This window comes from Neofelis nebulosa, chromosome 3 (genome assembly GCF_028018385.1).
Source record: "Neofelis nebulosa isolate mNeoNeb1 chromosome 3, mNeoNeb1.pri, whole genome shotgun sequence".
Classification (NCBI taxonomy): Eukaryota; Metazoa; Chordata; class Mammalia; order Carnivora; family Felidae; genus Neofelis; species Neofelis nebulosa.
The window spans coordinates 186585084-186613041 of record NC_080784.1 but is presented as its reverse complement, the minus strand read 5'-3'; the positions used below and the strand labels follow the sequence as shown (position 1 = coordinate 186613041).

General features: G+C 49.9%; 1 protein-coding gene across 1 annotated transcript; it reads left to right on the top strand.

Annotated features, from left to right (window-relative positions):
- SLC34A2 (solute carrier family 34 member 2) lies at positions 1 to 26696 on the top strand. Its single transcript, XM_058722935.1, has 13 exons — positions 1 to 133; positions 10389 to 10503; positions 10593 to 10727; positions 12031 to 12159; positions 13629 to 13772; positions 14883 to 14994; positions 17389 to 17584; positions 18365 to 18460; positions 18888 to 19008; positions 20152 to 20319; positions 21734 to 21850; positions 21936 to 22060; positions 23646 to 26696. Exons 2-13 carry the CDS (start codon positions 10392 to 10394, stop codon positions 24270 to 24272), a joined length of 2082 nt encoding a protein of 693 aa, XP_058578918.1. The 5' UTR covers positions 1 to 133; positions 10389 to 10391; the 3' UTR covers positions 24273 to 26696.
- The last annotated feature ends 1262 nt before the right edge of the window (positions 26697 to 27958 follow it).

The window sequence follows — 27958 nt, the reverse complement described above, 5'->3', positions numbered from 1 at the left end:
TCCTGGAATGTGCGAGGGGCGTGATGACAGCAGCTGCCTCCGGGTCTTTGCGCAACACCTTCGCTATATATACCCCAGCGGCTGAACTCTACCTGGTTCCTCCTTGGGTCCATTACCTGCGCTGGGAGCGCTGGTGAGTACCGCCGCCGGGGCGAGGGCTCTTCCTTCTCCCCTCTCGCTCTCCAAAGAAGCTTCATTTACTTTTAATTCACTTAATTCTTTTAGACATCCCTCGATGTTGACCTCAAGGAGCTTGGCTGGCTTTGGACTGCGGAAGACAAAAAAATAAACCTTCTCTAAACTTTCAGATTATATTTTTTTCGATGCTGCTGCCGTGGCTGTTATTACAATTCCCATGACTACACTGTTTACCCCTGGCCATGTTATTAATGAGCCACTGTTGGGGATTCTGAAACTGTGGATGTTCTGGCATTTGTAGGTCAGGGAGGAAAGACGGGGGAATAAGAGGGGCCACATAGGGACTGGGACAACTGGGCTCTCTTTTTTGGTCACGAACTAGCTGTGTGACCTAAAGCAGGTTGCTGTGAGCCCCTGGGCCTCAGTTTACCCCTCTTTGTAAGAGGGGGAAGGGAACCCTCCCACAGGCTTTCCTGCGCTGAAAATTCTAGGTGTGCGTGGCTGTCCAGTAACGCAGTGCCCACGAGTGTGACTTCCACGTGCTGCCATTCTTGTTTGCCGAGTTATTTATCTAAAGTGACTGCAGGGTACAGTCTAGTTTGCTGGTGGGGGTCCGCACAGGGCTGGTCTTTCAGCTTGCCCCGGGGGGAACAGAGTCAGAGGGTACCAGGTGAGCAGTCGGGGGGCGGGGGGGGGGGAATGGCTTGCAAGGAAATGTGCTCAGGTGGGGGCGGGGTGGGAGCACCCAGCATCTCCAGGCCAGAGAGGGGGTGGCACATGGAATGGGCTTACATTCAGTCCTCAGATCCCCAGAGGCAGTTGCCTGCGGTGGGTAGCTGGCACGGAGCTGGAGAGAGTTAGAAGCACTCATTTTCCATAAGGAGATGGCAGCTGTCTGAACCATGTCGATTTCCTGGAGGCAGCTTGTGGATTTCTGCACTTAGAATCCCCTCTCCCTCCCTGTTTCTATTCACAAGTGATTTCTGTGTTCGCCCTGCTTGCGACAGTCCTGTTTGTCTTGCTTCCCCCTCTCCCGAGCCGGAGTTTTTTAAGTTGTTCTGGGCCCGGTGTTCTTGAAAAAGTTGTGCCTCATAGGAACAACGATTGTTTCTGGTTGGTAGGAGTGTTTGAATCTCTCTGCTTCTGCCAGCCAACCAGCTGATAAGGATCTCTCTTTTTGTAACTTTGGGGACTGGTGGTAAGAAGATCGCGCTTGTACAAGGTTTGGATGTTTAACAAATTGCCCCCTCCAAAGTCCACCCCCAAATCACTCAACCGTCTCATTGAAACAAGTCCCCCTTGGTGGGAGGACGTACGTCTGGATTAGAGCTGTTAGGCACAAAGCTGACATATAAATAGCCTGAATCCAGTTTAATGAAGAAAACAGCTTCTTGGGATCAGTGATTTGGAATAAACTTTTAATACCATTTTTAGCCACCTTCCTCCCGGCCTTCCCTCCTTCTCCCCACCCTCTCCTGCCCACCCAACCACCACTCTAGAGACAGAATGGCAACATCAGCAGGAAGTAGTCAGGATATCCCACTGAACTTAAAAATACACAAGAGTGTAAAAAGAGGGCTGCAAACAGACTGCAATATGTCCAAAGTGTTTTTGTGAATTGGCTCTTTTAACCACCCAACACGATGCAAAATAATTGATACAGATATAAGTTAACTGCAGGATTTAATTTTATTTTATTTTATTTATTTATTTTTTTTTTAATTTTTTTTTTCAACGTTTTTTATTTATTTTGGGGACAGAGAGAGACAGAGCATGAACGGGGGAGGGGCAGAGAGAGAGGGAGACACAGACTCGGAAACAGGCTCCAGGCTCCGAGCCATCAGCCCAGAGCCTGACGCGGGGCTCGAACTCACGGACCGCGAGATCGTGACCTGGCTAAAGTCGGACGCTTAACCGACTGCGCCACCCAGGCGCCCCAACTGCAGGATTTAATTTTAAAATATCATAAGTGTAAATTAAAAGTGCACCATGAGGGCGTGGTTTGGTAATATGGCCCTAGTTTAAAGAGAGAGTAAAATGTCTTTTTAAAAGACTGTCAGTACATATAGTCAAAAGTCTAAACTGAAGCCACTCATCAATGCAAAACCCAGGCCAACTGCTTTTGTGTCCTGCCCCGCGCGCCCGCTTCCTGCCATTGCCATGTCCTTGGGGGGATTAGTTTGCCTTGTGGTGGTTGAAGGAAGATGGAAGATTAAGTAGCCCTCTTGGGGTTAATTCCCCTCTTGGGAATTTTTGAAGTCCTGGGCATTCTTTCAGAGTAGGAAAAGATTTCTCACGCGTCTTGAACTTCGACATCAGACTACCTGAGTTTGAATTGTTTCTGAAGGTGCAGTGTCTTTATAACTTGAAGCCATGAATTTCTTTGCGCCTTGGTTTCCTCCGTGGTAGGATTAGTACTGAGGCATGAATACTGAAAAGTAAACTCACAGAAATAAAGTGCTTGTGAGGTTAAACGGGTTAATTTGTGTCCGGGGCTCGCTCAGTACCTGATTCGAAATGCTCAAGAGCCATTTGGGTGGCGCCTGTGTGCCAAACACTGTCGTGCATGCTGGGGCCGCACAGGTCATCCTCCCTGGGCCCAGGAGGCCAGAACGTGTGCCTGTCCCCCGCCTCCTCTGCCCCCGTCGTCAGATGGCTGCTGCTGTTCAGAGTACAGGTGGCCCCGGCACAGGTCCTGGTTGGAGAAGCTCAAACAATGCAGAGCATAAGGGTTGGGCGACCGCCAGGTGCCCTACATTTTCCTGTTCCCGGGTCTGAGAAGAGCTGAGAAGTCTCCTCTCGTTAGCCTATAAGAGTTCCTGCTGGCATGGGATACACATATGGATGCAGGAAGTCAAGCCAAAAGGGTTATTGACATAGCCGGGTCAGTTGTAGGGATGAGTGGAGGGGAGCAAGGAAGCAAATGTGTGATCATAGCCATGAACCTCATACCTAGGCATTAAAAAAAAAAAATCTTTGTGGGTGTTAGTACCAAACGGTCAAAATGGATGACTTTATCCTTTCTTCTCTGCTTTTTTCTGGCAGGTGGCAAGAGTGTGCCGGAGTGCGCCCTTGGGAAGGTGGGGAGAGGGAACAGTAGGTCAGAGGATGCTCTGGGGAGAATGCCTATGGAGGGACTCAAAGGCCCCAAAGGCCTCTGCTGATCCCCAAAGCCCCTTTCTGGAGAAGCAAGTTCCAGACAGGCCAGTGTGTGGCTGCCATTGGGAAAGTGGCGTCAGATTTGGGTTGGGGCCTCTGTCCGGCTCATTCAGTGTCTGCCTCTCCTGCTTAGCTGAGACTCCTAAAAAGGCCTGACATATGCCAAATCCAAATCTCTGGTATGCCAGAGCCTTGGTGGGAACCGGGTAGCCTGTCATCACGGTGTTCTTGGCTGGTTCTTCTAGCTGCTTGAGTGAGTCTGCAGACCCCTGCAGAGGGACAAGCCCCGCCAGCTCTCCCAGAAGCCGCTAGAGTTCCCACTGAGCCTGGACCGGGTGGGGGCCCTTGGCCCCTTGGTTTCCATGCTGCTTTGATGGGGCCCAGAGGATTCCTCCTCCCTCTGTCTCGGCGTCTGGCCGAAAGGTCTATGGAAGGCCCCCCAGCTTTGGAACTAGCATTTCTGGGTTCAAATCCTGACTCCGTCTACAGGTAGCTGTGGGACTTCGTTAATTTCTCTGGGTCTCAGTTTCTTTGTAAACCGGAAAGAACTTCTGTAAACTGGAAAGAACTTCGTTGCTGTAAAATTTAATGAAGTCACGGATCCCATAGGGCACTCCCCTCAAGACACACACACACACACACACACACACACACACACATATGCACACACGTTAGTGCCTTTCTCTCCTGTGCTTTGGGTTCCTTTAGCGCACAAATATTTACAGAGAATCCCCGGCTGTGCTGAGCACTGAGATAAGGAACTGGTGGTCTAGGGCACAGTGGAGTTTGGGCTGTGCATTGTTTGCGATGCAATTCATTCCACAAAATTCTGTGTGCTTACTCTGCCAGGCACTCTGTGCGGGGCCTCACCTTTGCTCATCAGTCAGTCAGTCCTACCACAGATGAGTGAGGGAGATGGTATTATCCCCACTTTTGAGATGTTGAAACTGAGGTTCGGGGGCACGCACTGTGTGGTTCTCTCTTGGCGCTGTGTGTCAGGGGCTATGATGTCAGCAGCCTTGGAAGATCCAGGGGTCTCGAGGAGCGCCTGAGCATCTGCCTGGGGCCGATCATGGGGGGGTTTGCTCCGAGTCATCCCTTTACTCCAGATCCGTGGGGTCCACCTGCACAAGAGCTGGGGCTCTGCTGCCTGGGAAGGCCAGGCGAGCGGGGCCTGTGTACCCATGCTGCTGAGGACAGTGACTGTGTCCCAGGTGCCCTGCATTTCCCCACTTCCCAGGTCCTGAGAGGAGCAGCCGGAGCTGTGGGGGTGGAGAGGGCCAGGAGGGGAGTGGCCAGCAGTTGCAGAGTGCTCCGGGCTTGACCAGATGGCTTTCCTGGCTGCCTGCCCTGGGGCTCACTCAGTACCTGAGCCTGCTTTTCTTACCTGCCAGGGGTCTAGCACAGTGAACTTCCCCCAACGATGGTGGAGCACATGCATGTACCAGAAAATGAAGTATTGCATGAGGGGAAGTAATTGCTTCATCAGGGAAGTGTTTGTAAAGAGGGCATGGGCTTGGCCACATGGCTGGACTTGGAATAGGGAAGAAAGGACCTCCAAGAAGGAGGAGTGGAGACATTCCATAGAAATTTTCTTTTGCTTTCGGTGGTACTGACAGTGCAATGAGGGCCTGCAGGTGAGTGAAGCCAGCACTGGCCTCACACAGAGTAAGTATTCAAGACAGTTTAGCGCATTGGGGCCCCCGCCACGGTATGCTATTCCTTTCCGCTCGGGTCAGTGCAAACGAGCGTCCTCCTGTTCTATTGCCGGCAGTGTCCTAAGCCACCTGCACTTCGGCCCACGGAAGCGTCCGTTTCTGTACTTGCTACATACTTTGTGTTCACTCCAGGCAATTATCCCGATCAGCCAGAGAAATCCAGTCACCGAAAACATAATTTGAATAGGCAAACAATCACCCTTCTTACACCTTACTGCTGATGAGAGCCCAAGTGGGGCTGTTGTGACATTGAGGGCGCAGTTTCTTGGTACACTTGCCCCATCTAACAGATCTTGTCCAACCCAACCTGCTTATCACGAGGAGGGGCAGCCACTCATTAGTAAGATTCGGGCTTGATTTGTTTCCTAGGCGTGGGTCCAGTTCATTCCTTCAGCAAACCCCATATGTTGACTCTTCCCTTCACAAATACGAAGGGCCTACTAGGTATCGTCTACTGAGCTTTGAGAGGAAACGCATAATATACGGGTCTTGCCCTCTAAAACTTAAATTCCATTTGTCTGTGACTAGCCCAGAGCAACCCACCACGAGCTCAAAATTCATGTAAGTCTTGCACTCTGTGCTACACGTCCCTGCTTGTTTTAGTGTGATAGCTGAAAACCGCACAGGGTTTACGATGTGTCAAATGCCATTCTGAGAACTTTTAAAACATAACGCGCTTCGTCATAAGAATTCTTCGTCCGGGGTATTATCTCAGTTTGACATGTAGGGGAAACAGAGGAACAAAGGAATTAGCCCAAAGTCACACAGCAGATGGCTGGCTGAGACTTGAACCCAGGCAGGTGGGATCGAAGGTCTGGTCTCTTAACCTGTAGACCGGTGGTTCTCAGCCCCCGAGGGATATCTGTCAATGTCTGGAGACGTTTTTGGTTGTCAAAACTAAGGGGGAGGGGGTGCTCCTGGCACGTAGTGAGTAGAGACCAGGGATCTTGCTAAATATCCTACAATGAGCGGGACAACTCACCCAACAAAGCATTATCTGGCCCCAAATGTCAACAGTGCCAAGGCTGAGAAACAATGTGCTCCGTGTAAATATCACCTCTCCAGCGTAAATCATCTACCAGTCACTCTATTTAACGTCCCCTCTCCCCAGTTAGGTGAGTGAAATCAGTGCTCCAGGAAAATAAGTTTATGTCCTGACCAAGGATGTTGTAAATAAGGGTCCCAACCTCACTGACGGGTTGAGCTGTGTTTAAAAACCGTCTCTGTCCCTCCCCTGCTGGGTGAGTTTGCACAAGTTGCTTCGTCTCTTGGCACTCCAGGTTTTTCTATCTGCCAGTGGGGATGAGCATGACCCCTTTCCTGCATAAAGATTAATCAGATAATATGTGTCAGGGCCCAGCACAGCACCTGGCACCTCGCTGGTGCTCATTAAATGGTAGTTATTGTTATTAGGGTCAATTACACCATATGTGGTGGAGTGCCGGGTGCATATGTGCTGTATGTCGGGCGCGTGGGCAAGGGCGGATCAGAGAGGCCTGCGGAACTGTGGCAGGGGAGGAGAGAGGACCCGGGGGGCCCACAGATGAGAAGTGGGTCTTCTGGGGGGGTGTGCTACCTAGGCAAGAGCAGAGGTGCTGGGTTGGGGGGCTGTGGGAGATGACCTTGAGGTTCTTGGCGGATGGTAGCAGGAATGACAAACAGCAAACTTCCACGGAGGGGAGCGTCCGGGGTGATGGGGAAGTAAGTTGGACTTCAGTCGGGGTGAGGTCGAAGCGTGGACTGCCCTTAAGCGGCCTGTGGCAGTGACGACGGAAGGTTGATGTTCCAAGGCAGGGGGAATGCTTTTGTGCCAATACCTGGGCGGCAGGTGCTCCCAAGACCCAGTTCATGGAGCCCTCGCTTCCTCCCAGGACGCTGCATGCGGAAGTGAGGCGCTGGCTTCTGCCACTCGGGTCTTAAGGCATCTTCTCCATTTGCCCGACAACGGGCCTTTAATCAGATACGTTGCACTTCTGATGCTATTATTACATGACTCATCCCTTCTAGGAGTGTTCCAGTCATGTTGTAGTTGAGGCAAACACAGATTCTGGAGTCAGAGACTCTCAAGTCGCACTGCGGCCTTGGGCCGAGTGGCTTTACCCCTCTGAAATGCTTTGGTTTTCTCATCTGTAAAATGGGGAGAACACTAACCCCTCAGGGTTGCTCAGAGGAGGAACACGAACCAATTGGACAGGTTACTGTTCCAAGCACTTTGCAGAAATTAACTCATTGAAGCTGTCTAACAACCAATGGGCTATATAGACTGTTATAAACTCGATTCTACATATGGGAAACTGAGGCACAAAGTAGTCGCGTGATTTGCTCAGGTCTCAGTGTATCTGGGGCAGAACTGGAGTTTGGTTTTGAGCCTCTGTGCTATGTAAGGTACCCAGCCTCGTGCCTGACTGAAATTAAGAGCTCCAAGATTGTTTGTTTCTTTCCCCCAACACACTGTGGCTACGGATCCCTGCATTGGAAGAGTCACCAGGTAGACATTTGAGCTTACTCCCCCAAACCCATAGGCCTGGCCTTGTCTTTTCTTTTTAACCTCCGTGCTGTTTCCAAGCCGAGCCCGTTCACCTGCATGGTGGCCTTGAGTTGAACTTGGGGCTGTCCCAGGCCAGCCTCGGTCTCCTCCCCAACCGGTCAGCTCTGCCCCACCTCCCCTGCCTGGGTCCCAACCTTGTAGCTGCCTCCCAGCACACCCTGAGAAGGGGCCCCCCCAAACCCAACACACCTTGAGCAGCAGGCTTTGCCCCACCTTTGACTGTCAGCTATAAGAAGGCTTTTCATTGAGCCCGAGGGAGGAGTCCAGCCTGTGACAGGCATAGCAACTCCAGGAGGCCGGACCCTAGAAGCAGCCCCGCTCCCAGAAGCCAACGGAGTGGCTTACAGAGAACACGCAGCCCTAGAGCAGCTGCCAGAAAAGGCTGACCTGGGCTCAAGGCTCTACCACTTGGGGCCTTGGGCAAGTTACTTAGCCTCCTTATGCCTCAGTGTTTTCATCTGTATAATGGGAGAATAACAACAACCCCCTGCAAGGTTTGAGCACAGCCTGGCTTACTAAATACTGGCTCTCGCTGGCCAGGCAGGCCCCAGCATCCTGCTCAGAAAGCACGTGAGGCCTGTTGTGTGCCAGGCCCTGTGCTGGATGCTTGTTAAGTTGAAATGAAAGGCATGGCTTGTACTTTGATGGAAGCCAATGACTGCAGGATGTCCCCTGTGATCATGGGTTCTGCAGTTGCCTGGGCAAAGTCAAGAAATTCCTTAGGCTAAACAAACCGATGAAAAGCCCTTCGTGATGGGGACACAGAATCAGCTTAAGTCCTAGCTTTCCAGGTACGCCTAACAGTCACAACACTGGGTATCCCTGAACCATCTTACGTTGTGGGTCTGGGGTGGGGCTACAGCTCTTAAAAGAATTTTGGAAATCTCATAGAGTAGAAAAATAAGTCACCCACAATCCCATCACCCACTGTGAATCCCATGGGACATTTCCAGAGCCTGTGAGAACGTGCTGTGAGTAGGGCAAAAAATAGTGCCTTTTATTCACAATTTATCTAAGGCATTGCTTCTGATTCTTTTTTTAAGGTTTACTTATTTTGAGAGAGACAGAGAGAGAGTGAGTCGGGGAGGGACAGAGACGGAATCCCAAGCAGGCTCTGTGCTGTCAGTGTGGAGCTGACGCAGGGCTTGAACTCACGAACCGTGAGATCATGACCTGCGTGGAGATCGAGAGTCAGCCACTTAACCGGCCGAGCCACCCCGGTGCCCCTTTTCTAATTCTTTATAAGCTTTTTTAATGGCGTGCTATTGCATTGCATGGATGTACCATGGCTAGTACGACAATTTTCCTATTTTTCCTATTCAACGCTTTAAGCGACAGCGTGGCAACATCTTCTTTGGTTTGCGTCCCATTCATTCCATCAGCCACCACTTATTGGGCATTGTCAGTGTGCCAGGCATAGCTGTAGACCCTAAGGATGCCATGTTGAACCAGGCAAAGCCTCTTTTTTTGGGTAGAGCTTGCATTTCGGTAGGCAGGAAGTAGATCCATTTAAGAAAATTAGGAAAGGGGGAAAGAAGAAAAATAGGAAAGGAGTTAGATTGACACGGATTCTGGGAAAACCTCTTCAAAGAAGTGATCAGAACAGGGAGGTACTTTGGATTTTCTGAGAGAAAACATTCCTAGCTACTGAATTCCTAGAAGTGAAATGACTGGGTCAGAGATGTATTGAAAATGTAAAGGACTTTAGACGTGTTGCCGGTGGTTTTCCACCAGTACTCATCTCACTGCGGTCTCTCCAGCACAGCATATTATACTTACAAGTATTTTTTTCTGCTGATTTGATAGTTGAAATTTATCTCACTGTTCTAATTTGCATATCTTGGGTTGTTAATGAGGCCCAATTCTTTGCACTATTTTAGCCACTTACTTGTATTTTCCTCTTCTGTGAATTGTTTGTACGGCACTAACGTGTGTCAAAGGACAAGCACCACAAGGAGGGGACTTCCAAGTGTGTCAAGAGCCACACTTTCTCTCTGTGTAACCAAGAAAGGCTTTGTTGAAACAATGGCTTATGAGGAAGTGTCTACCAAAGGTTAGAAAGCATGTGGCTCTGACAAAGGGTCATTAAGCCGGGCGGCCTGGCATAGGAATAATAGCTACCATTTGGCGGATGGCTGCTTGGTTCCAGGAACTTTCTAGGGGTCACTGTCAATCTCATAACCCTGCACACATAACCTGGACTTGTCCACATTTTATAGATGGGGAAACATTGATGCCTTTATGCTCAGAGGTATAAAAGGACTTGCCTAAGCACACAGCCGCTGATAAGTGGCACAACTGGGATTCGAACTAGCTTCATTGTGTCATGCTGCCCACAGAAGACTGGGTGGTAGGTAAAGCTGGCAGAATGTGTGTTAGCATTTACGTATACGTTAAGTCCGCTGTGTGAGGTTTGGTGCGGATGTGCAGTCTAGAATAAAAGCAGGAGGGAACCAGTGGAGGACCGAGAGGACGTGGCGTGCCGTGAGTTGATGAAGAGGGGTGGCTTTGCACCCCCTTTCTGACTACAGGAGAGAGTGAAGACAGAGGCTGAGCCAGAAGGAAGTTGCAGACATCAAAGGAAGTTCAGTGGACAGACTTGAGGCTAGAATGGAAAAAAAACACTGTAAGAAGTGGTTTGATTTAGTGACAGCCTGGGTGAGCGGTTGAGGGAGACCCAGAGGAGGAATATGGCACGGAAGAGCCCCCCCCTTGGAAGGTAGATTCTCTCCCGAATCTCTGCAACCTCTGGTTCTTCCCGTCATAGCACCTGAGTGGGCCTCCCTTCAGTGGCTGCTTCTTTAAGCTCTGTTTTCCGTCTGCAGATCATGGCTCCCTGGCCTGAGCTGGAAAATGCCCAGCCCGACCCCAATAAATACATGGAAGGGGACACTAGCCAGCAGTCCGCCACACCCGGGAAAGGCAAGGACACTAGCCAAAGTAAGTGCCGATCATCCCGCCCCAGACTGGCCTCCTGTGGCTCGGGTCTGACCCTCATTCCTCATGGCCTCTGTTGCTTGTTTGAGTAGATGACAGCGGGACCCCAGTCACCAAGATCGAGCTTCTGCCATCCTATTCCACCGTGGCACTGATAGAGGAACCCACAGCAGTGGAAGACCCCTGGGACCTGCCCGAGCTCCGGGACACGGGGATCAAGTGGTCAGGTGAAAGCAGGCAGGAGGGACTTCCCATGCGTGAGGGATTGGGTTCACTGCCTCCACAGGATCATCTCCTTTGTGTTACCCTCTTCCGTTCCATCGCTCTGAGGTCTTTCTTTCTTTTTATTAATTTTTAAATGTTTATTTTTGAGAGGAAGAGAGAGAGAGAGAGAGAGCGAGCACGAGTGGGAGAGGGGCAGAGAGAGAGAGGGAGACACAGAATCCCAAGCAGGCTCCAGGCTCTGAGCTGTCAGCACAGAGCCTGAAGCGGGGCTCGAACTCACAAACCCCAAGATCATGGTCTGAGCCGAAGTCGGAGGCTGAACCGCCTGAGCCACCCAGCACCCCTCTGATGCCTCTCAGAAAAAGGTCCTGGCTAGGGATACCGCCTGCAGTCTTGGAGGCTTGGAGTCAAAGCGTAATGCGATAATTGGGGGATCTTTTGTTCTCTCATGCACTCAACAAATGTGCCAGCATGGGGGTAGTAACCAGGCCGGGCGCCATGCTGCTCCTTATAACCCACTGTGTGCTGACTGGTCCCAGGAACTGTGCTGTGGGTACAGCATTGAACAGACGAGACCCCTGCTCTGAGAGCCCCTGGATGGAGGGCTCTCCTCACCTAAATGTGGGCATCGAGGAGAGCTTCCAGAAGACAGAATATACAGCCAGGATGGCTGGCGTGCCAACAAATGCTGCATTTCTTTTCCGGGTGCGGGGTGTAAGGTCTGTCTGCAGATCAGACAGCTGGGAGGGAGGAGGTGAGAACCACTATAAAATCGAGCAGAGAAAATAGCATCCAAGGACATAACATTCCAGGATGTATGAGCGCCCAAGCCCTCCCCAAATGGAGGCTGTGATTGCTACCTTGTGGCCACATTTTAGAAAATAGTCTGTGCTGTTTTGAAGGTGCTTAGGAGAGCCATTATCTCTGACCCCGCACTTAGCAGGTGTCAGGTGCCCTTAACTGCCTCCCTCAGCGACACTGCTTCAGCTGAGCATGGAGTCTGGTTTGCCTGTCAGTGCCCCAGACCACACCAAACCCCTCCTCCCTGAAGCCAGTCCTTTAGAGACGCTTCACCACAGATTTCAACTAAATGGACTAGAGTGGTAATTGCTTTGAAAACTCTAGTCACGGATGCATCCCATCTCTAAGCCTTGCCATACATAAGAGCTTACAGCCACCTGGTGATGGGGGGCGGGGGGGGGGGGGAAGGTTGGTGGGGGAGGGGAGATGAGCACTCTGAGCTCATTGCCAAACTTCTCAGAGTTTCGGGCACTAAAAGCCTGTGTCTTTTCTCCCTTACCCCAGAGAGAGACACCAAAGGGAAGATTCTCTGTGTCTTCCAAGGAATTGGGAAATTTATTTTGCTTCTGGCATTTCTCTACTTTTTCGTGTGCTCGCTGGATGTCCTCAGCAGTGCCTTCCAGCTGGTTGGAGGTATGGATGAAAGGGACAGAGATCCGGAGTGGGGTATTTTCATGCAGTTTGGTTCAGATGGTCACAAGTCAGCAAGCCCTCTCTAGCTGCAGCCTCCCGGCGTGTTTTAGGACAGAAGGCCACCGCACACCTTCTCGTGAAGTCATGCCCCCGTTTCACAGAAGAGAAAACTGAGGTCTTTAAAGGAGCTATGACTGGCTGAGATGGCTTAGGCCGGCAGCCCAGGCTGGGGCCATTTCCAAGAGGTCAGCTTCCTGTGTTTGTCCACCGACCCTAGGCAGGAAGCTGTTTGATATAAGGACTTATCTAAGGGATCCCTGCTGTCTTTGGGCCTCCCGACCTGCAGAGATTATTAGATAGGAATGCTCTCAAGCTAAAGCAACTATAGAAAATCAGGGCTGGGCCTTTGTTGGAGAAGGACAAGGTTCCCAGAGCTGGTGGATCCTTATCCTTAGCAGTTGCCTACATGTCTTGCAGGACTGAGAGTAGCTAAGCAGTGTGAGGGGGTCCCAGAAGTTAAATCACCACGTGCTTGGCCACCTGTGCTCCCCGATGGGTGACAACAGTGATAGCCAGCACTTTGAATGCCTCCTGAAGTCCTAAATGTTTCTTCCCCAAACCCTTCCCATTTATGGAGAGCACTCAAAGTTGAAAGAGGTCAGCACTTAGTTTCACAGCCTTGAGTTGGCATGGTGGGATCCAAACTTAGATCCCAGAGACACAGAAGACGATGGATTTCTATTCCCCTGGGTGCCTTCTTGGGAACTCATCGTTGTGACCTGGGAGAATTGGGAGAGGGGGCACTTGTGAGGGTGTATGAAGGGCAGACTGACTTCCCGGAAGCCACCCCCAGGAATCCCAGCGTAAGCAAGGGATTTTGCTCTCCAAGTGTCTCAGATGAATTGCCTCCACCCTCTTGGGCCTTGGTCATCTTCAGTGAATGGGTTGGGGAATGGATTGATGGTCTCAGGCATCTGAGGCTAGGCTGGAGCTAGAGAATGGGGGTTGGGTAGGATTGATAGAGAAGAATGAGAATATCCATTCTTGGCGGGGGGAATTTTCTGAGTCAGGAATATATCCCCAGAGACAGGAATTAGCGCATCTGGAGACTCACCAACACCTATTGGGCCAAGTGCGGAATTGAGGCCAGGTTGGCGGTCAGAGAAGGCTGGGGGAGGGCTTGCTGATGAAGGAGTAGTGGTAGTATGGAGGCTGTAAGGTGAAGGGACAAGAGGAACAAGGGGTGCGGCATGAGTGGGGAGCGAGGTCACAGAAGTGGAGACATGGCCCCAGGGCAGCACTGGGAAGAAGCACGTGGCAGATGCACTGGGAAGATCCCAGGGGTACCAGCTGGGCTGGAGGCTGGCCTCCCTGACCCACAGCCAGCTGGTCGTGGCTGGAGATGAGATGTCTGTGTATTCAGTCGCCCACCTAACTTTCCATCTGGTGGCTGTGGGCTTGTTTTTCAGGAAAGGTGGCCGGGCAGTTTTTCAGCAACAACTCTATTATGTCCAACCCCGTGGCTGGGCTGGTGATCGGAGTGCTAGTGACTGTCCTTGTGCAGAGTTCCAGCACCTCCTCGTCCATCATCGTCAGCATGGTGGCCTCCTCGTGTGAGTCCAGGCACCCGTGGGCCCAGACATTCCAGGCATTTCCCTGCCCGGCTGAGGAACCCAGGATTTACTCTGAATGTGTCCAGGCTTGTCACCATTGTCTTCCTATCTTGTGCAGCTGTGATGTGCTCTGCTTTATCCCAGGCAGTCTCCTGTTTCCATTGCCATGGCTGAGTCTGAAAATCGTCCCCGATGCTTGAAGACCCAGCTCTGAATTCTCTAGAACTGTGTTGCCCAGTCCATCAGGCACTAGCCACGTGGCTATTTAATTTTATTTATCCTTAATTTATTTTCACTTAACATATAAAAATTAGTTGCTTGGTTGCACTGACTGTATTTCAGGGGATCAATAGTCACACGTGGCCTGTGGCTGCCATATTGGGCCACGTATCTACATGGTCCTTTCAAGAACATTTCCATCACTGCTCAGTACTAAGAATAAATTATAAATAAATCCACACGTTGGCTTGGGGACAACCAAGCTTGGGAAGCTGGCATTCCAAACATGAACCTGCTGATATTTGCTCTGGCTGAATCAGGACAGGTACTCCGAGGGCAACCAAATTGAACAGATTAATTTTCAGTACAAACCAGCATGTTAGCAAAGTTAACTAGAACTTTCTTGGGCTAAATTAGAAAAAGATATTCTTTAAAATTACTTTCACATGTTAGAACACTGTGGCAGTGTACTAATTTTGTTAGAGAAATTATACTGCTGGGAATTTGCCATAATAAATACACAAGTCCTTACACATTGTTTCCTGTTCTCCCGTAAGCTGGCCTTGCATCTGTAATATGGAGGACAGAGAAATTTAGAAAGGCACTTTGAAACTGGAATCCACAGAAGGGCTTCTTCATGGAGCGTGTGGATTCCCTGAAATTATGTGCCGGGACTTTTTGCTTGGTACATGTGCGTATTTCTGTGGTGGGCTATCCTAGCTTGAATCAGATTCATAGCTTGGTGCAGACCCCAAAATGGGTTAGGAAATGCTGCTTTGTCACTTACTAGCTTGAATGAGGTCTGCCTGCCTTGGGCCACATCGGGAACATGGCCAGGCTGCCTTCCTAAACTTGCTAACTCTCACCAACTTTCTCTTTTCCACCCCCCAGTGCTGACTGTGCGTGCCGCCATTCCCATCATCATGGGGGCCAACATTGGGACCTCAGTCACCAACACCATTGTGGCGCTCATGCAGGCAGGAGACCGGAGTGAGTTCAGGAGGTAGGAGGCCCAGAATCAGCCTTTGCTGCCATGAGGCTCATCGGTTTCGGCCAGGTTGTCATAACTACCTTAAACTAGCCAATGAGAACCTTCTGGTCATTCCTAGAGCAGTTTGAAGTAGCCATTGTGGAGTACAGCTGGGGGTTGGAATCACATACTTACCAGTTGATTTAACTCAGCTCCCTGGTATGCAAAGCCAGGATAATTGTGTCTATCACCACTGTTGTCCAAAGGAGTAAACCCAGCCAAACAGGTAAATGCTTAGCAAGGTACCTGGCACATAACCAGAGCTCCCTAAATGCAAGCCCTAGCTAGAAGCTTACTTGCTGTGTGGTGTAGTTAAAACAAGGCCAGTTAGGATAGGATTTACCATCCCGCTTAGTCAGAAATAATTATAACCTCCTAAAGCTTCCTCTTTGGGTGAGCTCAACCCCAGTTACCTTTCCTTTGTTCTTCACTTGCCGGTAAAAGGCAAACTGTAGCTTTTGTGGATGCATAAGATCTGAAAACGGGACAGGTTAAAACAGGCAAAGGTTAATGTGAAAATTAACCACGTTCTCTGGCCTGTCTTCTAACTGATGGGCTTTTCCCAGAAGTTCATAAAATAGAGAAGGCAGTTTGTCTGCATGATGTAATCGCCATGTGGGTCAGGCAGACAGCATTAAACAGGCTGGCTGGGGAGTCAGCAAATGTCATCCCTCTTCTGTGGGTGAACTGGCAGGTGGCAGAGGGCCTCAGAGCTGCTCATTTCCACTCAGACATGGCTAACCTTCCTTGGTCCCTGATGAAATGTCCTGAGGTTTGCAATAATAATACACATGATCCAGGGGGAAGGTTGTTAATTTGGTCTTCTCAAGAAGCCGAGTAGACTTTCTTTGCCTCGTTTTATTAATATAGAAGCACCAAGAGGTTAAGTGACTTCACCGAGAGGCATAGCTTGGACTCAATCTAGGTTTCTTCCAGATTCTGGGTTCTTTTCACTGCTATCTATGAAATATAAACATGATCTATGAAAGTGCCTGCACATAGCAGTATATAGCTCACCCCTTGTTCAGATTATTTAAATAGATTGCTTCCAGTCACATCTTTGGAGATGTGTATCATTCTTTCCTGGTGATTTGGAATACCTCCTTAGATTTCTAGGAAAATAATGACTATATCCAACCCCTATAAGGCTCCTAAAACATTTTGCCAAACTACTAAGAAATATTTACATCACTTTACATCAGAAGTGTATGAAGATGTCTTAAATTACTCTCTTTAGGAAGAATAAGTTACTTTAAAAAACATTGGCTAATATGATAGGTGAAAATGTGTACTTGCAAGTAAATAAATTATAAATAAGTTTCCTTAACTGTAGTGAAGTGAAGTTAAGCATTTTCTCCACAAGTATATTAGCTTCTATCCATGTCCCTTTGGGTTTTAGGTGTTTTTTGACATGCAGATGTTTTTTTTTAATTATTTTTAATTTTTTTAGGATCACCTGGGAACTTTTTTAAAGTTTATTTATTTTGAGAGAGAGAGAGAGAGAGTGCAAGCGCTCCAGCAAGGGAAGGTCAGAGAGAGAGAGAGAGGGAGAGAGAGAGAATCCCAAGCAGGTTCCACCCTGTCAGCTCAGAGCCCGACTCGGGGCTTGAACTCACAAGCCATGAGCCGAAACTAAGAGTCTGACGCTTAACCGACTGAGCCACCCAAGAACCCCATGCAGATGTGTTTTGAAGAAAAATCTTTTTCATTGAGCAAAAAAGAAATCTCAAGTGTCATAGTGTGGAGATAGGATGGAATTCAGGAGAACCTGCAAACCTTATCAGATATAAACTGTGGTATATATTGGCCTTGTTTTCTGTGCAGGTTGTTCAGATGTTTTATCAGAGTCCCGAGATCTTAACACAAAAAGTTAAGAATTCAGTTCTGGGGTTTGATTACCATCAGACTACTGGCCTCCACCTTTCCAAAGGAAGGTTGTCTTCAATGTGCATGATTCAAAAGTAGCCTTGATTCAATTCTTCCAAACAGTGGTCCTTGAGCTAATTATTGTAGCCATAACCTGTCTACCTCCCTTTTGCTCAGCAGAAAGAACTGAGTGCTGTCTGGCTTGGTGGGAAAGGCTCTGCTGGGCAGTGGGAGACAAGGGTCCTGGACCCAACACCCATGCAGTGGTCTTCAGTCAATTCCCCTCTGTTTGGTGGCCCCCAATTTCCTTAGCTATCAAATGGGGATATTAATCCCACCCACTTGGGCATTGCCGTGAGCATGTAAATGAGATTGTACACGTGTGGGCATAGATAGGTGACTCCCTTGCAGCCAATGCAATCAATGACCAGCCTAGACTGGTGCCCACTTGCTTGTTGACCAATCTTACTGTTGGCTTGGGGTGGGATTACCTTCTTATAGGGCTTTTGCGGGGGCTACTGTCCATGACTTCTTCAACTGGCTCTCTGTGTTGGTGCTCTTGCCCCTGGAGGCAGCTACCCATTACCTGGAGATCCTGACCAACTTGGTGGTAGAGACCTTTAACTTCAAGAATGGAGAAGACGCCCCGGCACTTCTGAAAGTTATCACAGATCCCTTCACGAAACTCATTATCCAGGTAACCCATCTTCCTTCAGAGAGGGAAAGGAAGGAACTAACTCCTTCCCCTTTCCCCCCACACCCCACCCAACTGGGCAGAGATGGTGAAAGATGATGGTCTAAAAACACTGTTCTTTGGTTGCCTTTGAAAAAGGCCAAGGGAGGCAAGACTTCAGGGACACCTGATAGAGCAATTGGCTTTTTTTTGTTTCCTTGACTTCAACATGTGTCCTCTTTATTGGGGTGGGAGCAAGGGAATGGCAAGTGCTTCTCAAGACTCAAGGACTTCACTGGATGCTTGGAGCCGTTGTATTCCCCCCACTGACCTCAGCATCCTTGGGCTCACTAATAAAATATTATCCTGCCTCTAGCCAAAGAGGAAGGTTACTGTCTTTCCTTCCATCTCAGCCCTCTGCTCACTAGGGTCTGTTATTATTGAAATAAATGAAAAAAGGTTTTGGGGTTCTTACCTTAGGTAGAATGGGTCAACTTGGACCTTGTCCTTTATTACCTTTATCTTCTGGTTTTTACTATCACTCAATGACTATCTACTGCATGCTTCCTAGTTACCAGCCCATTGTTTATACAATCATTTGTTTATTTGTCAAGCACCTGCTAAGTAACATCCAGGTGCTGTGCTCCATCCTGGGAGTACAGATGGAGTGAGTCCTGACTCACTCCTGCAGGAGCTCCCAGTTGGGTTCAAGTTCTCGAAGCCCCCTTAACAGCACCTCCTACGGTCCATCCCTCATCAGTGCTGAGGACGTGCTGACTCTCTCCTGTCTGTTGCTTTCCTCAGCTGGATAAGAAAGTTATCAACCAAATTGCAATGAATGATGAAGCAGCCAAAAACAAGAGTCTGATCAAGATTTGGTGTGAAACTTTTACCAACGTGGTAAGTTTCCAAGAATGTTGCTGGGTTGGCAGACTCCAGCATCCGTGCCTTAAGCAAAACCTTTAATTCAATGTGGGCAAATGAAAGGTACGGAGAAGGAAAAATTGGCCCGTGAGCCAATTAAGAAATTAAGAAAGCAAGTCTCTGAATGCCAGATGGACAGACAATGCAGTAGGACATACTGACCCCATTTTGCTTCATTCTGCACCATGGATACGTTATTCCTGGCTCATTATTTTCATGCCTCTTGGCTCACCTCTGGCTGCCTGTGTTCCCATTTATGGAGAGACCTGTGGAAACAGTGCATTATCCTTACAGACACACACATTCATGCGTGTCTCCCTCCTACTTGCCACATTGCCTGCCAGTGCCACCAAAAGTGAGTATTATGGACTATGCATCCCATTTCCCAATGTTTGTCATCCAGACTCAGATGAATGTCACTGTCCCCTCGCCTGAGAACTGCACCTCCCCTTCCCTTTGTTGGTCGGACGGTTCCTACACCTGGACCATCAAGAACGTGACCTACAAGGAGAACATTGCCAAGTGTGAGTGGAACTCGAAAGAACATCAGCCCACCAGGTTGGGCTGTCTGGGGGTTGCAGTTGGCATTCATTATCTGTGTGAGGCTCAGTAAGTGAGGGAAAGAAGGGCACTAGGATTCACAGAGCACTGGTGTCATACCCAGTACTGAGTATGAACTTTCACAGCAGAGGAACAGGTGCTATGCCCAAGGTCCCCCGGTAAGGGGAGGAAGTAGGACTTGAAGCCCAGCTTCTCTGGCAGTTCCATACTGCATCAGAACTCGTCAACAGATTCCAGAGTGCTCCCTCCATATGCTTTGGTATCCCTTGGGCTCCAGGGAGATGCCAGCCATATTTGCAGGAGATGCAGGTCCCACACAGAACAGAACAAATACATTCACCCTGAAGCCACGAGTCCCTGCTATACGGAAGGCCCCATTCAAGGGCCTGGAGCTATAGCACTAAACAATGCAGTGAGCCTACATGATGCTCCCTGTCTTTAAGAAGCTAGACTGTTGCCCCAGGAATCTCTTCCAGCCCAGACATCCTTAACTCTGCTAACTATTCTTTATATAGCCATGTGTGTATTTCTGCTTCTCTTCATCCTCTCCATACCACCCACATTAATTCTGAGCAGAAAATAGTCAAGTGTGGTTTACCTCACAGAATCAATGAGTTTGCCACCTCCCATGTTCTAGGTGCTTATCATCCATCAACAAAACCATATAATCATGGGACCACACAGGGACTTCTAAAAAACAAGGAGGTTTATAATTAGCAATAGTTCCTACTCTGACTTACCCATCCTATGCCACTTGGCTCCTCAAACTCTTTGTTGTAAGTATCCTCAATATCGTGAGTAAAACACAGCCTGGGATTTAGAGGTAGAAGGAAGCCCCTGACTAGCTCTGTGACTGTAATGATTTCACATCATCATGTTCTAGCTTCGTGAGGTCCCACTGGCCAAAACATAGCCTCAGGCTTACACTTAGCTGCAAGGGAAGCTGGGAAGTGTGGTCCTTATTCCGGGTTGCCATACGTCGAGCTAACAACCAAGATTCTGTTACTGTGATACAGAAAGATGTTGGGGAATGAATAACGGTCTGTGGCCTTGGGGGGAGGGGCACCCATTTCCCTCCTAACAAGGGCTTTCCATTGTCTCTTCAGGCCAGCACATCTTTGTGAATTCCAGCCTCCCAGATGTTGCTGTTGGCATAATCCTGCTGTTAGCCTCCCTGCTGGTCCTCTGTGGCTGCCTGATCATGATCGTCAAGCTCCTGGGCTCCGTGCTCCGGGGACAGGTAGCCGTTGTCATCAAGAAGACCCTCAACACTGGTAGGCACACTGCCCCTCATTCTGGGCTTTCTAAGGTGTGGCATCACTGTGGCCATCCCGGGGCGGGGGGGGGGGGCTCCTTTATATTTTTATTTAGCAATGGCCTCTTGTTAAATAAACTCCTGCATGGAGTTTCTCTCTTGGGTCTGACAAGCTGAAGAAGTTAAGATGCCTTTTGCCCTTGAAATCTCCCTTGGTGTCTTGGGTGGAGGCTGGGGAGTGGGCACAAGCTTCTATCACATAGTTGCAAGGTCCTGAGGAAGAGCTGGCTCAAATGCAGCGATCTGTGAGATAGGCCTTCCTTCCTGGCAGGTTTCCTATGCCCAGGACTCTCGGGTCTTGTCAGGATCCCATAGGAAAAGGGTAACAGATGCCCTCCCTGCTCCCTACTTCTCTCCACTCTTGGGAAGAAAATGTGGGTCTGGATAATACATCAGCATCTTGAGGCAGCCGGTTCTCTTGCTGATGGCATCCTGTCCCCTGGGAGGGTGCAAAGCTGAGGACGTTGCCTCCCCATGAAACCTCAGGGAAATGGGGCCGAGAAAGGTCTGCCTCCCAGGGTTGTCACAAGGTTGTCATGCGGCTGAGCTGGGTGACTCTGGGTGCCTGCTGGATGTGCAGGTCTTGATCCTGTGCCGAGGGACCGGTGTGTAGGACTTCTGAGCCGTGGCACTGCCTCCAGGCAATGCCACAAAGGTGGAGGATCCGCAGCCTGGGGAGACCAGGACAGGCAGAAGGAAGGAGGCTCAAATGCTTTGTGGGAGGAAGGTGGTTGTTTGGGCGGTGTCTTAGGTCTGCTGCTCTAACAAATTATCCTAGACTGGGGTGGCTTAAACAAGAGACATTTATATCTCACAGTCCTGGGGGCTGGGAAGTCCGGCGTTAGGATGCCAGCATAGTTGGGCTTTGGTGACGTCCCACTTCCTGATTTTCAGGTGGCCGCTGTGCCCTCACACGGAAAGAGTACAGAGGAAACATGCTCCCTCTTCTTGTGTAAGGGCACTAAGTGTCATTCACGAGGACTCCACCCTGATGATCTAATTACCTCCCAAAGGCTCCCGTTCCTAATACACTCACACTGGGGGTTTCGGTTTCAACATTAATTTTGGGGAAACAAGACATCCACTCCATAACATGTGGGTTCAGCATTTCTACTTCTGGATTTCAGTGAATATGTGTTTGTTTGTTTGTTTCTGTGACACATGCCAACATCCTTGTTTCCACCATCCGAATATGCAAGGTGAAAGGATTCCGAAAATCCAGTTTGTAATTTCCGACCGTGGTGTGGGGTGAGGAGGCTAGCTCAGACCATCCCCTCCCCCCACCCCAGGTCCTGTGGAGGTGCCAGCTGGGCCTCCAGCCCCTGCCTTCTTTAGCAGGCCTGTGACAGATCTCTTTTCCTTCTGTCTTCTAGATTTTCCCTTTCCTTTTGCCTGGCTGACTGGCTACCTGGCCATCCTTGTGGGGGCAGGTATGACCTTCATCGTGCAGAGCAGCTCTGTGTTCACATCTGCTATGACCCCACTGATTGGTGAGTTTCTCCCTGGCTTTTCCCCTATTACCGTCTCCCATCATCCCCTGAGGCTGATACTATAGTTTTTGTATTTTCCTGCCAGGTATTGGTGTGATCACCATCGAGAGGGCGTATCCACTCACGCTGGGCTCCAACATCGGCACCACCACCACCGCCATTCTGGCCGCCTTAGCCAGCCCAGGCAATACTCTCAGGAGCTCACTGCAGGTTAGGAAATGTTCTGTGGGGCAGGGGCTCTGGTGAGATGCAGCCCCATTCGTGGTCCTGCAAGCAGACGGTTTGTGAACAAGAGCCAAGTTTTTCTCTGTGTTCAAAACTGTGATGTGAGGAGAAGCCACAGGAAGACAGATCTGAGAAGTGTCTCTCTGTTCCTGAGAGAGGCAGTGAGAGACCCCCATCACTGGTGCTTGTTAAACAGAGGCGCGGTAACCACTTTGACGGAGATGGAAAGAGTATTCAAGGAGCATAGAGACACCACTTCCCATCTCCTCGCCCCCCTCTTGGGGGACTCTGCCTGGATATTAGGAGGTGACCTCTGTTCTGGACCTGGAATCGAGAAGAATCAGGAGGACCTGCCTTGCCCAGATCGACTAAGTGATCTTGGGCAAGAAGACCTTTGGCATTTGAATTCTTGTCCCGCCTTTACACGCTGAATGACCTTAGACAGGTGACCTGAACTTTGAACATCAATTCCCTCATCTGAAAACTGTGAACCAGATCTCACTAGGATGATTCTAAGGATCTGATGAGGCTCTGTCTAAAGCCGGGCTGTCCAACAGAAATCTGAGTGTAGAATATAAATTTGAGCCGCCCACGTAATTTGAAATTTTTAGTGGCCGCATTTTTAAAAAGTAAAACGGGGAGATCAATTTTAATAATACATTTGATTTAACTCCTTATCATTTCACATGTAATTGATTTAAAAATCGGTGATGTTTTATATTTTTTGGTTAAGATTTTGAAATCAACTCTGTATTTCACACTTAACAGCACATCTCAGCGTGGGCGAGCCACATCTCCAGTGCTCATTTGCCACACGTGGCTGGTGGCTAACGTATTGGACAGGCAGGTCCGAAGCCCCTAGCGTGATGCCTGGGCACACAGGAAAGTGGCCAAGTGTGTGTGGCCTCTGGAGCCAGGCTACTTGGGTTTGAATCCCACCTCTACCACCTCTTACCTGTGTGACTTTGGGAAGAGTCAAAGCTCTTCCTCAATCGCCTCCTCCATCAAATAGAGATAATGATGATTTACCATGTCATGGGCTATTGTTTTGAGGATTGTGGTAATCCACATCAGGGGCTTAGAACGGTTGCCTCCTACATTTAGGAGGCACTAAAATCAGCTGCTGGTGCTATTATTTTTATTAACTGTAATCATCTCTCTCCCCTCCATAGAATGGGGCCATTGAGCCAAGGAAGCCAGCTCTCCAGCAAGCCTCTCCTCTGGCCGCACCAGCTCTTACCTGCTCAGCTGGAAACAGCAGGGTCAAGACCTTGGGTAGCGGCAGGCATATTAATGAATGAAGTTCATTATTAGATTTGGCCTTCAGGAGTTTAGGTCCTGAAAACTGATTCATTTGGCCACCTCCCTTGCGCTCCCCCGACACACACACACACACACACACACACACACACACGGTCCTCAGGTAATGCCGGCCCCTTTCTGAATAGCCCTGTGAAGACAGGGAAGACCCCTGACTCAGGATGGCTGCTAGATGACCCTCCCCCCCCCCCAGCCCCCCGCCTCCACCGTGCTCCACACTCATGCACCTGTCCAACCTCTTGTGTTTCAGATCGCCCTGTGCCACTTTTTCTTCAACATCTCGGGCATCCTGCTGTGGTACCCAATCCCATTCACCCGCCTGCCCATCCGCCTGGCCAAGGGGCTGGGCAACATCTCTGCCGAGTACCGCTGGTTTGCCATCTTCTACCTGATCTTCTTCTTCTTCCTGACCCCGCTGGCCGTGTTCGGCCTCTCGCTGGCGGGCTGGCCGGTGCTGGTGGGCGTGGGGGCGCCCATCATCCTCGTGATCCTCCTGGTGGTGGTCCTCAGGTTCCTGCAGTCCCGCTACCCGCGCATCCTGCCCAGAAAGCTCCAGAGCTGGGACTTCCTGCCGCTGTGGATGCACTCGCTGAAGCCCTGGGACGAACTGATCTTCCTGCTCACTGGCTGTTGCCAGACGCGCTGCTGCTTCTGCTGCCGGGTCTGCTGCCGCGCCTGCTGCCTGCTGTGCGGCTGCCCGGCCTGCTGCCGCTGCAGCGGGTGCTGCCGGATCCTGGAGGAGGAGCAGGATACGCCCATCAAGGCCCCCAAGGCCTTTGATAACATGGCCATGAGCACAGAGGCCCAGGACGGGGTCCCCAGGTCTCAGGTGGATGGCCCGGACACAGAGGTCACCTCCAGCAGCACAGCCTTGTAGGGGCTTCCCGGAGGTGGGAAGGGGGGCCACCTCCCCGCTGGCTCCGCGGGCCCTTCTCTGCCCGGCCGGGACGCCTTCCCTGCTGAGAAGTGGAGTTGACATCAGCCCCCACCCTGACCCCCTTTGTCCCGGTGTGTCAGCCCGCACAGTGGCTTCATCTCAGCCCGCCCCCCTCCCCCCCCTCCCCACCGCACCCGCCTCCCCCCAAACTGGGCTCCCGCTCGCGGGAACTGGCAGAGCAACCCCAAAAGACGATGAAAGACAATGGCTGGAGACGGTCACACTCACCCACCCCCTGCGACAGCAGGGTGGGTCCACATGACCTACTTTCAGACTCAAACCACCTTCTTCCAAAGGAAGAGCCTCGAGGGAGGGATTGACGGAAGGTTCTCAAAGATGCCTATGTTAAGTGTATGTTATTGCGATAAAGCTCAGACAGCTCTCTCTTTTACCAAAGACTTGCTTCAACCAAGATCAGCCGTCCCCGGGGGTCCTTGCCCCAGACCGGACCCATTTGGAGGGGGAAATAGTGTCATTGTTTGGAGACTTGAAGACCACAGGGGTGGGTCTTTCCCCTTCGCGGAGCTCCCCAAACTCCTTGTTAGGGGGACCTCACCTGGGCAGTTCTGGCCGATCTGAGCTTCCCTACTGTGTCCTTGTCCGAGTTTTTAGGGCGGGAGCCACATCTGAGCTATCGAGAGAGAGGTTCGGGGTGCACTTTGGCCCACCTGTTGGCTCCCCCTTTCTGAGAAGAGAGTGTTCTGTTCCTGAGCCGAAGAGTTGGAGGATGAGCCAGGGAATGGCGAGACCTGGAGGGGCTGGGGTGGGGAGACAGTTTGTCTGCTAAAAGGACCTAGGGCTCTTCTTGATTTGGCTACTTTGGAAGCCAAATTGACAGTTGTGGCCAAAGCCTAGCGCCGCTCTCTTGGTCCGATAAAATCATCCCTGATGAGTCTTTTGGAGGAAGATAAGGCAGCCCCTCTGCGTCCCTGAGTCCATTCATCCATCCAAGCCAGAAACACTTTCCAAAACTTCTCTCACGTTCCCATAGATAGGTGAGCTTTGACTTTTCTGCCCTCTCTCCCTGCCTTTGGAGATCCCCACTTTTCTCAGAGGGCAGAAACCAGGGCATGGCTGGACTTCCCACAGAACAGTGGTCATCAAGTAGAGGTCCGTGCGTGGCTGTGGGTCCAAGGGGTGTCCTCTCTCTTGCGTCTTCTCTGTGCCTTCCAGAGCGGCCTCTCGTGTTTATACCTCCTCCCTCCGCTGCTTCTCACCCTGAACAATCCCAGGCCGCCCCGGAGAGGGAGAGAGCTTCAATGGAGTCTGGGGAAGGGGATTCAGTGCAGCCACACTCCAAGACCCGGTTCGCCCCCGTCTTGGCTTATCCTTCTCTTAGCAGGTTGGGATACCAGACTGAGCCCTCCCCTGACCCTTACCCGTGTAGATACTGGTTCCGAGACAGAACCATTTATACTCTATATTTATAGTCGCACAGGTGCACAGCATTTTTCATAAGTTATATAGGTAGTAGTGTGATTTGTGTTTTATAGTGCTCTCACTGGGAAATGAGGCCGGGTTCTACTATGAAATATAAAGAAAGAGCACCTTTGTATATTTTGTACCGCCGTCTTTTCAACGTGTTTCTGTAGCTGCGCCCATGCCACACCCCCTGTAAATATGTAAGTTAAACCTGGGCAGGGCTGTGGCCCTCTTTGCACACGATTTTTTTTTTTTTTAATTGGATCCTTGTACCAGCCTTGATTTGTATTTTTTTTTTTTTTTTTTACTGGTTGTGGGAAGAGAGCAATAAAGGAGACAATCAAACCCCAAAGGAGTGCGCTGTTTTCAATTACAGAGAAACAGAGGCTTCCTGGATCTAGTTCCTGAAAATGTGGGGTCTCTTTCCTCAGTTAACATCACTACCCACCTCCCCATCACCAGGTAATTTGTAGGGTCCCTTGTTCAAGAAGCAGAGGGAAATTGCCATTATAAGGTACTAAATATAAAGCTTTCCTTCAGTGGTCTCTCTCTTGACTTAGGGCTTTTAAAAATGTTGCTGTGTAGTGCTATTTTTTTTTTCTTTTTGCAATTGCTTTATTTCACTTAGCATAATGCCCTCAAGTTCATCCATGTTGTAGCATATGTCAGAATTTCCTTCCCTTTTTTTTTTTTTAATGTAATTTATTGTCAAGTTGGCTAACATACATTGTATACAGCGTGCTCTTGGTCTTGGGGGTAGTTTCCCATGATTCATCACTTACATGCAACACCCAGTGCTCATCCCAACAAGTGCCCTCCTCAATGCCTATCACCCGTTTTCGCCTCTCCCCTGCCCCCCACCGCATCAACCCTCAGTTTGTTCTGTTTCGTGTAGTGCTATGCTAAGTTAGAGTTTAAATAAATTTAAATTATTAGCATCAATTTTATGGTTCATCTTTACGTTATGCAATGTCAGTTTTAAATGTAAACATAAGAGCTTCTAACTCACATGTGGGACTGCTGAAATTACCCAACTCCTATTTTGTAGCGCATACATGTATCGTTTGTCCTGCCACAACAGCAAGAATGATGCATAAAACTCATTTTTCCTGTCTCTTCTTGACAGACGCACAGTCTGCCAATACCGTACCTTACTGATGAGTAAGGAGGCAGTGAAAAGAAGAGAGGTACGAGGGGCTGACCTTTCCTTCTATCTCATCACTCCAGCCTAAGTGGGCGGCTAACACAGGCAAGTAACACGAGCGAAAAAGGTGGAGATGGGGTTTCTCAGTCCTTTCTTTTGCTGTGTTCGAAGAAAGTTCTGGTTTGAATGGGAAGCAGGTCCTCCTGAGGCTGTCAGTACCCCCGGGCACTCGGTTGCAGATATCACGCACCTGTAGCTGACAGTGAGCCTTGCTGCCCTTAGGCTTGTTGTGGATCTGCCAGAATTCTGTCTTCCTGGGGCACGGCCAATACTCTGTGTGAGTGGGGTGTGGGGGACCGTGGACACGTGTCCTGCCCATCCTGCTCACTCCCGCACTCCACTGCCCCACAGGACTTCGCTTACAAAATGTAGATTAAGATTTTCAGGACCCTGATGGCAGAGTATTTCCCTTCTCAGTGTGGGGTGCCGTGTGACTGCATGCTCGCAAAGCTGGCCGTGCTCACCACCCCGTGCCAGTCACGGTGTTCGGAAAAAGTTGATTTAAATTAAGAAATGTGTGCAGAAGGACTATAAATTGGTAGCATCTCTCTAGGACAGCTGGAGCACGGGCAGAGGGCTGAGTTGGTGCTAGAGAGTGACAAATTCAGGGTTGGGAGTGCTTGGGGAGCTGGGTCCCACTCCTGTCTACGTCATTTACTAGCTAAACTGTGAACATTCCTCAATGTCAATGTCCTCACTTGGACTATGGGGACGGTAACGCATGGCTTCTTAAGATGATTAAAACTAGGTAACGTATGTAAATATTTAGCCCAGGGTTGGTTACCGTGTTTGGTATATACAGTCATGCCTCCAACTATAAGGGACGTAACATGATAGCTGTACCAGATCCACTTCTGATGCTTGTGTGCATTTTCCTCCTCTGAGTATTTCCACAGTGAAATGCCAAGCCCCAAAAGCTGCTATCGACCCAAGACACAGAGGCCAGAAGGGGCCTTGGTTGGATTCATCATCAGGATGAGGTGGACAGGTGTCATGTGAC